This window comes from Rutilus rutilus (genome assembly GCF_951802725.1).
Source record: "Rutilus rutilus genome assembly, chromosome: 6".
NCBI lineage: Eukaryota > Metazoa > Chordata > Actinopteri > Cypriniformes > Leuciscidae > Rutilus > Rutilus rutilus.
In genome coordinates, this window is record NC_140214.1 from 39,213,869 (window position 1) to 39,229,158 (window position 15,290).

At 38.3% G+C, this 15,290-nt stretch overlaps 1 protein-coding gene across 1 annotated transcript; it reads right to left on the reverse strand.

Moving 5' to 3' along the window:
* Positions 1-3,106: 3,106 nt before the first annotated feature.
* On the reverse strand, positions 3,107-4,250 carry LOC311292794 (prostate stem cell antigen-like). Its single transcript, XM_084412607.1, has 4 exons — positions 4,155-4,250; positions 3,959-4,078; positions 3,716-3,841; positions 3,107-3,371 (listed from the first exon to the last, which is right to left on the reverse strand). Exons 1-4 carry the CDS (start codon positions 4,201-4,203, stop codon positions 3,304-3,306), a joined length of 363 nt encoding a protein of 120 aa, XP_084268733.1. The 5' UTR covers positions 4,204-4,250; the 3' UTR covers positions 3,107-3,303.
* Between the last annotated feature and the right edge of the window lie 11,040 nt (positions 4,251-15,290).

Below are 15,290 nucleotides of genomic sequence, written 5' to 3' on the forward strand. Positions count from 1 at the left end.
AGGTTAATATAGTACATAAAAGGATGTTTAAGAAATTTATTCCGGAGAGTTTTTTGGCAGATGTTGGTGGTATTGATTGGACTGATGTGTATGCTGCTGAGGAGCCTGAGGCCACCTTAAATATCTTTATGGAAAGATTTATGAAGATTGTTGATAGGCATGCCCCTATGAGAAAGTGTATTTTAAAAGGGAGACCAGCCCCATGGCTGAATGAGAGTATAAACAGCCTCATGAAGGAAAGAGACAAAGCCAAATCTATATTAGTAAAGACTGGATTGGTGGAGGACAGATTCATGTACTGTCAACTGAGAAATCAGGTTACTAAACTGAATAGATCGATGAAAAAATAATATTACATGCAGAGAATAAATGCTGTAAAGTGTGGTAGATTTTTCCCTAAACCTAACTATCTGGGGCGTCTCCACTCGACACCCTACTGATCTTAATATCTGTGGCATCTCCACTCGACACCAATACTTAATATCTGTGGCGTCTCCAATCGACACCAATACCTTTAACTGGGGCGTCTCCAATCGACACCCAATACCTTTATACTCTAGCTCTTGCGTCTTCAGTCGACAACTGGCCGAGTTTCAAACTAACTTGCTTCCCTAAACTAGCTTCCTGCGCAGGAATAAATTGACAAACAGACCTGCGAATGTCCTTTAAATGCTTTAATCACGGCCAGGAGATCTTCCCGAGCAGTTCTCAGGGAATCTCTCCCAAGAAGTAAGGCCGGAGGATCTCAGACAAATTCCATTGAGAATCCCACCGAAAAATACATATACCACAGTTTTTATAGTATAGAGGTATGGCTTAAATGTCAGGCTGCATTACATAATTTCCCCATTATTTGATTGGTTCTTCATATGCAAACCCCTCTGTTACTAGGTAAAGCAAACTCTGATCTTAATTATGACTTCATCTGTTAATCACAATATTCTAGCAGACTTGTCTAGTTTCATTTCCCCTTTTTGTTATTAATACACACATAGACCTACTGTCACAAGTCACAAGTTTTTCACCAAAGAGTTTTGAAACATTAAAAGCATATGAATGTTGTTCCTGCAGAAAAACAAATGTTAGTTGATTAATTAAAGTTGATTAATTAAAATCCACCACAAAAGCAAGATGGTAAAGAGCTCTGGAAAACCCTTAATGAAATAATGGGGAGGCGGACATCTGGAGGGGCTTCCTTTGTGGAGTCAGAAGGCAAGTTTTTGACTAAACCATCTGATATAGCGAATGATTTTAATGATTTCTATATAAATAAGGTCCATGCACTATGGCAGAGTATGGACAATACTGATTCTAATTACCTAAAGTTTATAAAAAATATAATAATCCGTGCATAATCCGAGGGTATCGGATCTGCAATTCCTGCCTGATGACGAAGGCAGGGGCGCTGCCAACCCCCCCGGGAGGTATGGACAGGACCATCCTGGTGGTGGGGAGGATAGGGGTAATCGTCGCTTCAGTATCTGCAACCTCAACATGTGTAAGAACCGATCTTTATACAGTGAGCATAAGAATATGATTGGATAGAAGTGAAGGCAATAGGTGACGTAGTAATTGAGTCTTCCCGGCAGAACTTATGCTAAAGCTTTCATTTCTTAATTAGCTGATGGAGAGAATAGTTCACTCACAAGTAAAGGAGTACTTTGAATCTAATGGTTTGAACACAGATTTCCAACATTCTTATAGACATAACCATTCAACTTGTTCTGCCCTCACAGTAATGACAGATGACTGGCTTAAGGAAATGGATAATTTAAAGATGACTGGTGCTGTATTACTTGATTTTAGTGCGGCATTTGATGTCATAGATCACAATCTACTCATTGGTAAACTAGAATGTTATGGATTTAGTCCAACTGCCATCGATTTTATGAAGAGTTATCTCACATGTAGGACGCAACGGGTTTATTACACTGGCAGCTGGTCTCACTCTAAGATCTTGGACTGTGGGGTCCCGCAAGGGAGTTGCTTGGGACCACTTTTATACGCCATCTTCACAAATGATTTACCATTTGTTTTGTGTAAAGCAACTGTACAAATGTATGCTGATGATTCCACATTGTATTATGCTGCAAAAACCGTCAGTGAACTGGATTTTGTTTTATCAGCTGAGTTAAATATGGTTTCTGATTGAATAAAACAAAATAAGTTGGTGCTGAATATCTCAAAAACCAAATCAATTCTCTTGGGATCGAGTCATAAATTGTCATTAATACCAAAGATGAGTTTGAACTTGTCTGGGGAACCTATAGAACAGGTAGATAAAGTAAAATTACTGGGCACAATAGTGGATAGTAAGCTGTCATGGGCAGAACATATTGATATCATAATGAAGAAGATGGGTAGTAGTATCTCTATGGTGAGGAAATGTCTTTCTTATGTCCCTACACACATTGTGGAGCAGGTGGTTAAATCTTTAATTTTATGTCATTTGGATTATTGTGCCCCTGTATGGTCATCTATATCTAAAGGTCAACTAAAGAAATTACAAACGACCCAAAATAGAGCTGCCAGGTTAGTATTACATTGTCCCATTAGAACAAAACTATTAGTATGCACTGTCAGCTCTCATGGTTAATGGTGGAGAAAAGGCTGGTAAGTTTTTTAGAAACATTGTCTATTCTTCTCAACCAGTTTTTTTATATAACCAAATCGTTAGGTGTGATCAGGTACATTCTCATGTGACTAGGTCTGCGGATGATGGCCTGATGATGTTACCACGCCCAAAATCAAATGCTTTAAAGAGAACTGTTATTTATCGTGCCATCAATCATTGGAATAATTGCCCATTGAATATACGTAAAATGAATGGCAAAGACTCTTTTACCATCTGTACCATCTGAGAATGCACTATTTAAATTTGTGAGTAAGGAAAGGACATATTTATTCTATGAATGTAATACTGTAATAATTTATTCAGACTAATTTATGATGATGTGGTATTGATGTATATAATGTTATAGTGCTACTGTTTTTATATTAACATTATGTGATTTCTTTTTTGTCGTGGACCCCAGGAAGACTAGCTCGTTTCACTTTGGTGACAGCTAATGGGGATCCTTTTTACAATAAACAATAAACAATAAACAAACAATAACTTTTCCTTTATGCAAATAAAAGTCATGTGGTAGTTTTAATGCAGTCATTTTTTAATGTTAAAGAAGTACATATTTTCAGTTCCTTAAACCTAATAACAGCAGAGCAACAGACAAGCTTTATTCAGATTGTGTATCATATTGAGTTTGTTTGATGGTCTTTGCTGTAGAATCTGAAGTTCAGCTGGACTCAGTGAAACAGGAAGTAGAAGAGCAGAGGAGACACGAGCAAGAGGAAGCTTCCCTTATACACTCCATCTAATCAAGACAGGAAGGAAATTAGTATTATTAACACTCCACTACTAATACTTAGAATGATAATAATAATATTGATAATAATAGTTATGAAAACTGCATGTTCCTTGTTGATCAATTTCTCACAGTTTTTAAAAAACAATAAAACTCTGAAAGTCCTAGACTAATTCATAAGCTTCTCCTTTTCATGCTGCTATAGCTTTACACTATTTTTGACAACTTTTGATATTGTGCTGCTTATTAACAATCACTTGTTCATATTGAATTATTGTTTGTATAATTTCCTCATTTTAAGTTACTGTGGATGAAATCAAACTGCTAGCGCATGATCAAACAAAGGCCAATACCTGCTGCATTGCAAAGATAAGTGTTACAGCAGCTCTTAGTCACTGTCCCTCCAGTAAATAGCTTTAAAGTCCCTGGTACACATTCATGTGCGCAACCTTTAGTTGTGACGGACACCTTAGTGAAACCTGTAAAAAAAAAAAAAACATACATGTCCATATAATAAAATAATAAAACAATTCCAAGATTAGCAGTTAACAAGTATGCTTTCTCTCCAGCAGATTTCCACATTATACTGGACTTACCAATGGATTGTTCCACCCTTGTGTTTGAACATTTAGAAACTCCATCTGCACATGTCTCCACTTTTCCTTCACAGGAACCCGTCAAAGCAGATGTGCAGGAGTAACACTTGAGAGAATAACCTTACAGACAGAGAGAGACATTGAGTTAGCGCTCTACAGTATGATTGGCAAATAATGCATTTCAATACTCACTCACCTCCAGTGAGAGAAATGAAAAGAAGAACGACGGAGACCTGCAGATTCATCCTGTGTCAGGAACTGAGTGACTATACAGAAAGAATGCTTCAGTTTCTTTTATGTCTGCTCAGAAAGGGGTGGGTAACAGAGGTGCTGGGGACAGAGACGCATTCGGAAGTGCATTTTCAGAAGTGCTGGATGACGCATTTATTAAGTGTGCTTGCTGAAAGTTCTTCTTAAGTTTTATTATTATTATTATTATTATTATTATTCCCGGGTGAAAAATTTTGGTCAGCTCCTGCGCCTAGGCCCTTTGAGACAGAGACACCGTTCCAACTTTAAAACGTACGGTCAGTACCGGTTTAAGTTGCTCGCGAAGATGACATCACGAGTCCATGTCGTTTGTCCGCCACACTGGATGGAACAGAAAGCGACACTAAATTTTCACAGGTCACAAATTTAGTCCGAACTTCACGAAACTGGACGTACATGATCCTTGGACTAAGCCTCACAAAAGTTACTAGAAGGATTTTTGTTTTTCGGAAGCGTTTGCCCGTCACAGCCAAACGAAATCAGCGGCGTAGTCGCCAAAACAGGAAGTAGGTCATATTTCAGGAACTCTATCACGTATCGAAACCAAACTTTGTACATTAACTCAAGACTCCAATGTGAGGATGTACAAGATAATTTAAAAAAAAAAAAAAATTGGTGGACTTGGCGAAGTGGACTTCACAGGGTTTTCCGCCATCTTAAGTTAGAGTCTAATCCGAAGGGAGCGAACATGTTCAGTTCGAAGGGCACTGCGCACAGCATAGGGAATAAGGGAACATCGATACATCACTTCACAGGAAGTGGAGAGCGATGATCACAGACCCAACTGTCATTTCGCGCACCACGTCATCACCAGTCAGAACGGTCATAACGATGGAGGAGTTTACGTATGTGTGTAAGTAATACATTTCGCCATTGTTATACAAATGACAGTATTTTTAACCCTGTAAGACCCAGATATAGAAAGAAATGAGCAAAAAAAATTTTGACCTCCCAGATATTGTTTTAGGTGGCCTCTGATGTAGAAATGAAAGAGTTTTCAGATTTTTTACGTTTTAGTAAGTTTTTAGGAAAATGTTGTAAATTTGCAACATTGGGCATTGTTGGGAGCAGAACTTCTGTGTTTGTACTCACTTTGTCTGAACAGATATACAGAACATTTAAGCATTCATTTGCAGGGTTGATTGCTTACTTAGCCCCATAACAGTATATATCATGAGTAATAACCACACAACAATCATAGTTTTATGAATAAGCATTTATTAATAAAAAATATTGGAAACAAATATTTACGGTATTGGGACTGATAAAATCCTTTTTCAGCCAGCGAAACCTGTCCCGGGGCACAGTGTGTTTAATTGGTTGGGGCTTGATTTCCACATCATCATTGGCTGGGCAGTCAATGGGTTGGTGTTTTCTTTGTCCATTTCACCTGCATCTTCATTCTCTGAGTCACTTGCATCAGTGTCGTCTGAGTCCATTTCAAAATCGCTCTCTCCATTTTGGACTGAAGCAATCACATCCTGCACACTGAATAAAAGACCTTTCTTCGCTGGTGGCATTCTGAAATGGAAAAAGTAAAAAATAATGAAGTTAAATATGTGAATAATACATATGGGTCTTACATTGTAGTAGATAAACTGAAAGAATAGACAGGGTGGTAGACCATGTGGGTAGAGATCTAAGTATTCCCATTAGCATGCCCATAAGTATTATAATTTCAGTGAAGTGATAATCAACATTTCACTACATTCAAACAATACTGTCTATTGCAGCCTATTATGCTCTCTACTTATCATACTAAAGGAACACATGCATCCCCCCAGGAAGAGTGGTAATCACTCTTTTATATAATTATAATTTCAATGAAGTGATAATCAACATTTCACTACATTCAAACAATACTGTCTATTGCAGCCTATTATGCTCTCTACTTATCATACTAAAAGAACACATGCATCCCCCCAGAGCACTTACAGGTTCACATTCAAGACCATTTGCACCTGTCCCTGGACAATGCAACAGGCATCCCAAGAATACCAGAACATTCAGAATCTGTTTTTCGATCTCCTAATGCTACTAACTGCTGCTTGGGCTACACTGAGAAAAAATGGCTCAGGATCATTTAGAAGTTAAAAAACAAACAAAAAAACTACAAAGATACAGGGAGTTTCAAATACTGCTATAGATGCTGAAGTTTCAAATATCCCATACAATTTATTCATGTGTTTAATAATGGTCTAAGCTAAACTAAGTAAAAAATTAACAGAAAAACACATTTAGAGCTTAGTTACAATGAATCATGTAACACTACATTTCTACTACATTTTTTTTTTTCCAATTTGTGATCATTTGAAAAGTGCAGTGTCCTTATGTAATGTGTAAGGTGCACAGGCTATTTTGACTACCACTCTGACCAAACGTTGTAGAATTACAACATAGACATAACAAGCTCTAAATCAAATTTGATGAAAGTTTTCCAAAATAACTAAATATGTACATGTTCTAGACATTGAAATAAACACCCAAAAAAATATTTAAGCAATTTTACTTACTTTAATCCTGACCAATCCAGTCATGCAAAAAAAGAAGATGAGCTCAGCGGGAAGTTTGCAGGTAGAGTGAGTTCATAGCCAGATGACCGGACCTATAAACACTTCTTCTATCCAATAGCATTGTGAGGACAAACAATAGGACCCAATGACTATGTAAATGTGGTAAAAAAAAATAATATATATAACAGATTGTTTTTAAGGATGGTTAAATGTAACGTTGTAATTTTACAACAAGGGGTGTTACAGGGTTTTAACGGTTATTGTTGTGAATATTACATACTATTTTTGATGATTATAATTTACCTCAGTGAATGCAGCCAGCTTAGCTATACACTGTAAAAAATTTGTAACACTCCCAAATCAAAAATTTAAATTGACCGATAACATCTAAATTTTTCAATTGGCCCAAGTGAAATTCTGTAAATTCTAAAATTAAATGTAAAGATTTTCACTTGGGCCAATTAAAAAATTTAGATGTTATCGGTCAATTGAAATTTTTGATTTGGGAGTGTTACAAATTTTTTACAGTGTAGTTTGTGAGGTAAAGTGATTTTATTTTAGGTAGTTGTAAAATAGTGCAATATAATTGTAAATATATAAAAAATAAAATATGAATGTAGTCCTATATATATTTGTTATATCATAATCTGCGCGACTCCGTCGTTGACTTTCTTTGATAACATGCTGGGCGTTTCAAATGAGCGGTTATTGTCAGTGAAGTCCACTTCAACTTATATACTGTGCTCAGGGAGTAGGGGAGCAGTGAACACTGCATGGACCCTGTCGAATGGAACGCACTGTACGCACATTAGATGTGTAAAAACAAGTGGAAAGCGCGAGCGCGCCCCTGTCTCCTTTCCACAAGCGCTTGTTCTCCTGTGGCGTCTGTCGTTGCTATGCAACCATGAACTGCGCTCTCCATGATGACAAGAGCTGTGACTGAAATCGCTCCCTATCCACTATATAGTGCACTATTTAGGGTGTCGGCCATTTTGTAGTGGTGTCCGAATTCTGAGTGAACAACATCATTCCCTACATTCTTCACTACTTTTATCCAAATTCCTCTCTCAATTCGGGTGTTCATATGATGTACACTTGCTGAGACACTATTTCCCACAATCCAACACGATAAGGCGATAGAGCGCGAATGAAAAATAAACAAAAATGTCACCATGGCAACGGTGCACGCGAGTTAGAAAACAATCATTTATAAGACCAGACGCCTGGTTATTTATTTATATATACCGTTATATCTATATTTGAAAAATCAAATGTGTTGTGTAGTGTTTTGTTCTCTTTAATTTTCACATACAAATGTAAAAAGTAAATAAATATGACAAGCAAGTGTTTTTATTATCTTTTTTTTAATCAAATAACGCAATAAACGTGAAAAATACATACATACAATTGTTACATACAATTCATACAGCCAAAAAAAGGAAATATTAAAGATGGGTAGGTAATGTTTATGACAAATTGTCTGAGCTCTCTGGCGCGTGATAATTATGTCAGCGTCCGGATTCTTTGCTGATGTAGTGCACTCAACTGCCATTCACTATGTAGGGATTAGTGAACGAGTGAGCGGTTTCAGACACAGCTAAGGAAGTATCAGCAAAAGATTAATAGATTTCTAGCCCTTGCATTAGCTTTACTACTAGATATATTTATGGAGATGGAAAATAATAAGGCGCCCTGTACAGCTATGATCAGCTGTTCGGCCGAGCATTCAATGTTGTTGGGCTGCAAGCTGATGGTTTATTGCTGCCGCGCTCTATCACTCGTACACCATAAAGAGCAAATTGTTTTTTAATGTTTCAATTTCGTGATTAAAATGACATAATTTGGAAGCGGATCATTTCTTCACAAACAACTCATTATGACTCAATGTTAGAATGCTGCACCTACACTCGATAGTGTGAATAAGATCAGCGCAACGCAGACCACTGCATTGACAGGGTAAAACATATGATCTGTCTACGGCCAGGGCTCAGCGGAAGACAGAAAATGCTGGTCCAGCGCTGATTGAGGAATTAAATTTTTTAAAAAAGACAGTTTTACATCTTTTTTCTCGCATTCTCGCATTTTTTCTCGCATCTCGCATCTATCCACTACCTGCTAACGTTAGTGCACTGCACCCGAGCAAGCACACTTTGCAGTTCCTCCGGAAATGCATTTTTCTAGTTATTATTATTATTCCCGGGAGAACAATTTTGGCAAGCTCCTGCGCCTAGGCCCTTTGAGACAGAGACACCGTTCCAACTTTAAAACGTACGGTCCGTACCGGTTTAAGTTGCTCGCGAAGATGACATCACGAGTCCATGTCGTTCGTCCGCCATAGTGGATTGAACAGAAAGCGAAACAAAATATTCACAGGTCACAAATTTGGTCCGAACTTCACGAAACTGGACGTACATGATCCTTGGACCAAGCCTCACAAAAGTTACTAGAAGGATTTTTGATTTTCGGAAGCGTTTGCCCGTCACAGCCAAACGAAATCGGGAAGTAGTTCATATTTCAGGAATGCTGTCAAGTATCGAAACCAAACTTTGTACATTAACTCGAGACTCCAATGTGAGGAAGCACAAGATCTGAATTTTGTAAAAAAAAAAATTATTTCAGGCTAATTGACAAACCCATTTACTTATGCAAAAGAGTTTCACCTCAGACTTTTAATGTTAATGCATTTAGACAGTAGGTGGCACTGTTGTATTACATTTCACAGAGCTGCCAAGTCAGTGAATAGACTGCATTCGTTTTTACTAGGTTTGTCTTAATAAATGCAGGGCCTGAATTTCGTTTTTTAAACTGGGAGGGAATTCCACCGCTTACATGGGTCACATGGGGGGGATCTAAAGATTATTAGCCATATGCATCATACATTCGGTCTTCTTCGCTAACCGAACAATTCATTGTCTGTGGCTGTGTTTGTGTGTGCGGGAAATATGCTGGCATAACAATAGAAAACAAGGAGAAACGTGCAGTCACATGCTCAAACAATCAACAACGTCTCTCTAGATGTGTAAAAACAAGTGGAAAGCGCGAGCGCGCCGCTCTCTCCTTTCCACAAGCGCTTGCTGTCCCGTGGTGTCTGTCGTTGCTATGCAACCATGAACTCCGATCTCCATGATGACAAGGAAGTATCAGCAAAAGATTAATAGATTTCTAGCCCTTGCATTAGCTTTACTACTAGATATATTTATGGAGATGAAAAATAATAAGGCGCCCTGTACAGCTATGATCAGCCAGGGTTTCCGCGGGGCATTAAAAAGCATTAAAAGTCATTAAATGGATTTTGCGATAATTAAGGCCTTAAATGGCATTAAAAAGCATTAAATTGTAATCCTACAGGCATTAAATTTTTTTTATGGTTTTGAAGAAAATGTTATATTATCAATTTATTTGAATAGTCTTCATGATTAATAATTTTTTATTTGCTGATGTCGTCGCAAAATATGTACGTTAGTGTGATTAAAAACACGCGGAAACAGTTTGGTGATTGCCTCCGGCCAGAGCAAAGTTGCGGAGGTGGCGCGAGTAATTTTGGACAGCAGGAACAACAGGAATAAAACTAGACCAGAAAACTGGGAAAGTGCATGGAAGACAAACAATTTAGAACATGGTTGGTGGTCAAAATAAAGAAGGATTTTGCAGCGTTTGTAAAAAGGTATTTAAATTGGGTAGCTATAGAGCTGGTAAGTCCCGCCCCTTCCGTAAAACCCCGCTGGACCTCTAGGTTGAAAAATCGTCAATGCAAGTGAATGGGAGAAAATAATTATTTTCTTGTCCCATTTGAATTGTGCCATGAATGTGAACATATGTTGTCTGTGAATTTTTTATATAATCTTTCATGTTACGAGTTTGACAGTATATGGTATGATTCTTCGGCTAGCAGTTGTGGAAAAGACATAACGAGAAAGACTACATGTCGCCTATGTGACGTCACCCCATAAAGTTGACTTACCTGTGGTTTTCGCCAATCTTAACGATTTTGTCCTCTCCCTGAAAGAAGGCGGTGAAGTCCACCAAAGACACAGTCATGTTTAGCGGGATCCGTGAGCTAGTGTCCTTGTGCGAATGGTGGTGACGTTTCAAACGCGTCGAAAGCAGCGAAGAGTTGTAGTCCACAAAGTGCTCTCACACAAAGTCTAACCGTATCAAACTTCTACCTGCTAAATTGTAGCATTCTTCACACGAAAGATTATATAAAAAATTCACAGACAACATATGTTCACATTCATGGCACAATTCAAATGGGACCAGAAAATAATTATTTTCTCCCATTCACTTGCATTGACGATTTTTCAACCTAGAGGTCCAGCGGGGTTAGCGAAGGGGGCGGGACTTACCAGCTCTATAATGGGGTAAAATCTCATATGCAGTCTGACAGCCACAGGTCGACGGTAAAAGGCAGAAAGCAATTAACTTTGTGTAGTAACGTTCCCTCATCAGCTCGACATCCGCTGTTGAAGCTCACTTTGCGTTTTTTTTACGCGTTAACGCATGATATTATTTTTGTCCAGTTTAACGCGTTAAAATATTTAACGCAAACGCAGCATTCGTTCATTTTTGTCATCCCTTGGGTAGCATTACATTATATGATCCCGCTCTTATTCATGTAAATGCTTTTAAACGCGCTGCCTGTGAATGTCCTGTCTATGTAACACACACAGAGAGAGAAAGACGCGTGCCAGATCGTGCGCACAGACTGTGCACCAGAAAACGGTCCTCTTTCGCGCGAACGAACAATAACACACAATTTTGCCACAATTTTGTTAAGTTCACTTAAATTAAAAGTTGTCATATTTTTTTTTTAAGCCTAATGTTAAAAACTTGATAGCTTTTAATTACACTGTAATGTTGGATGGCTATAATTAATGTTTAAAATTAGGGGGGAGAAATAATTTTTATCCAGATATCAATAGCTGTATTAGTATAAGTGAGACTGGCCTTTATGTTGTCTCTACACTCATTTGTAGATTAACTGTGAAATGATTACATTATCAAATATATAAGCCTAAACAAATGTAAGTGTTTTAATTGCGGAAAAAACGTGTGATTAATCAAGTTAATATATATATATATATATATATATATATATATATATATACATATACATATACATATACATATACATACACATACACATACACATACATACATACATACATACATACATACATACATACATAATATCCGTGGTTAGTCATGGGTCGTGTATGGCATAAAAAAAAAAAGGCATTAAAAAGGCATTAAATTTAAATTGAAGATCCCTGCAGAAACCCTGTCAGCTGCTCGGCCGAGCATTCAATGTTGTTACGCTGCAAGCTGATCAGTTGGTTCGTTGCTGCCGCGCTCTATCACTCGCACACCATAAAGAGCAAATTGTTTTTTAATGTTTCAATTTCGTGATTAAAATGACATAATTTGGAAGCGGATAATTTCTTCACAAACAGCTCATTATGACTCAATGTTAGAATGCTGCACTTACACTCAATAGTGTGAATAAGATCAGCAACGCAGACCACTGCATTGACAGCGTGAGACATATGATCTGTCTACGGCCAGGGTCAGCGGAAGACAGAAAATGCCGGTCCAGTGCTGATTGAGGAATTAAATTCGAAAATAAAAGACAGTTTGACATCTTTTTTTCTCGCATCTGTGAATTTATTTTTTAATCATTTGCTCTGAGGATGAAGCGAATATATTTGTGCGGTAATTTATCGCACTATAAAAGCTAACCTTGCGGGAATGGTTTAAATTATGCGCAATCCCCACATTCCCGCACCGAAATTCAAGCCCTGAAATGGCAGCGAGATGTGTAACTCTAGCATATGGCGCATATGTCATATAAAGTAAGGCAAGGCCAAACAGCGTTACCCATGTTGTTGCGATTGCATCGCTAGAGTAAGCTAACAGTGAAACTGTTCTTCATTTAATTACAATATGAGGATTGACGGTAGAGTATAAAAATCAGCATTTCTGTGTAGGTGATGACAACCATCTTTACAGCAGCAATCAAAGCATCGCGCTAATTACGGTAGACCTTAATTTGAGATAGTAAATTTGTTCCTAATCAAAGAGAACACTCAACCACAGAACAGCTGGGTGAGTTTTGTATTGGCTTATTGGATACAGTAAATGAAGACTGTCAACTTCTTTTCAATACTATTTCATCCCCCAAAACACTCCCACTCTCTGCTGTATATTCATAAACAATTATTTCAAAACCAAAAACCAAGCCACATAAACAATGCCATTGGCACTAGTCTACATTGCAGACATGTCTCTTAATGCCATAACTTTTCACCTTTTTGCACAATCTTGAAAAAAGTACTATTGTCGAAATTCTCACATGAAGCAAACTTCAACGCACCCTTATCCACTACCTGCTAACGTCAGTGAACCGCACCCGAGCAAGCACACTTTGCAGTTCCTCCGGAAATGCATTTTTCTAGTTATTATTATTCCCGGGAGAAAAATTTTGGCCAGCTCCTGCGCCTAGGCCCTTTGAGACAGACACCATTCCAACTTTAAAACGTACGGTCAGTACCGGTGTAAGTTGCTCGCGAAGATGACATCACAAGTCCATGTCGTTCGTCCGCCATAGTGGATTGAACAGAAAGCGAAACTAAAGTTTCACAGGTCACAAATTTGGTCCGAACTTCACGAAACTGGACGTACATGATCCTTGGACTAAGCCTCACAAAAGTTACTAGAAGGATTTTTGATTTTCGGAAGCATTTGCCTGTCACAGCCAAACCAAATTGGCGGCGTAGTCGCCAAAACAGGAAGTAGGTCATATTTCAGGAACACTGTCACGTATCGAAACCAAACTTTGTTCATGAACTCGGGACTCCAATGTGAGGAAGCACAAGATCTGTGTTTTTATTTTTATTTATTTTTATTTCAGGCTAATAGACAAACCCATTTACCTATGTCTATGCAAGAGTTTCCTCAGACTTTTAATGTTAATGCATTTAGACAGTAGGTGGCACTGTTGTATTACATTTCACAGAGCTGCCAAGTCAGTGTATACTGCATTCGTTTTTACTAGGTTTGTCTTAATAAATGCAGGCATGAATTTCGTTTTTTGCATTGGTCTAATTTAATTATCATCTGTATTTATTAATACAGATTTGTATGCATAAATTGTGCATTTCCAGTTCTCAAAGCAGTTAATAACAAACAAACAAAAAAAAACTTTATACAAAATACATCATGCTCTTCTTCGCTAACTGAACAAACAATTCATTGTCTGTGGCTGTGTTTGTGCGCACGGGAAATGCTCATAACAATAGAAAACAAGGAGAAATGCGCAGTCACATGCTCAATCAACAGGTGCGTTCCATTTGACCATAAGTGGACTGCGAAGTGGACTTCACAGGGTTTTCCGCCATCTTAAGTTAGATTCTAATCCGAAGGGAGCGAACATGTTCAGTTCGAAGGGCACTGCACACGGCATAGGGAATAAGGGAACATCGATACATCACTTCACAGGAAGTGGAGAGCGATGATCACCCAACTGTCATTTCGCGCACCACGTCATCACCAGTCAGAACGGTCATAACTAACGATGGAGGAGTTTACGTATGTGTGTAAGTATTCATACATTTCGCCATTGTTATACAAATGACAGTATTTTTAACGGTTATTGTTGTGAATATTACATATACTATTTTTGATGATTATAATTTACCTCAGTGAATGCAGCCAGCTTAGCTAGTTTGTGAAGTAAAGTGATTATATTTTAGATAGTTGTAAAATAGTGCAATATAATTGTAAATATATAATATAATAATAAAAAATAAAATATGAATGTAGTCCTATATATATTTATGTTATATGATAATCTGCGCGACTCCGTCGTTGACTTTCTTTGATAACATTTGCAGGGCGTTTCAAATGAGCGGTTATTGTCAGTGAAGTCCACTTCAACTGATATACCGTGCTCAGGGAACACTGCGTATGGACCCTGTCGAATGGAACGCACATTAGATGTGTAAAAACAAGTGGAAAGCGCGAGCGCGCCGCTGTCTCCTTTCCACAAGCGCTTGTTCTCCTGTGGCGTCTGTCGTTGCTATGCAACCGTGAACTGCGCTCTCCATGATGACAAGAGCTGTGTCTGAAATCGCTCCCTATCCACTATATAGTGCACTATTTAGGGTGTCGGCCATTTTGTAGTGGTGTCCGAATTCTGAGTGAACGACATCATTCCCTACATTCTTCACTACTTTTACCCACAATCCTCTCTGAATTCGAGTGTACATAGGGGGTGTTTCTCAATATGCGTTCTTCAGCGATCTTGCGTCCTTGTGTTCTCGTTTTACGTCATCATTAACCGTCGAAGTTCAGACCCAATTCTCAAGAACGCAAGTACAGAGGACGCATGAAAGAACCCGGATGTGTTCTTGATACCGAGGATGCATCGAATGCAGACTTGAGCTAGTACTCGCCTGGTGTCCCAGAAGTCATTGCGGCCGGTTCCGAGTTCGTTCTTCCAAGGAAGCTTGGCAAGACCGGTCTCCACGAGAACACAAGTCCGTTCTCTG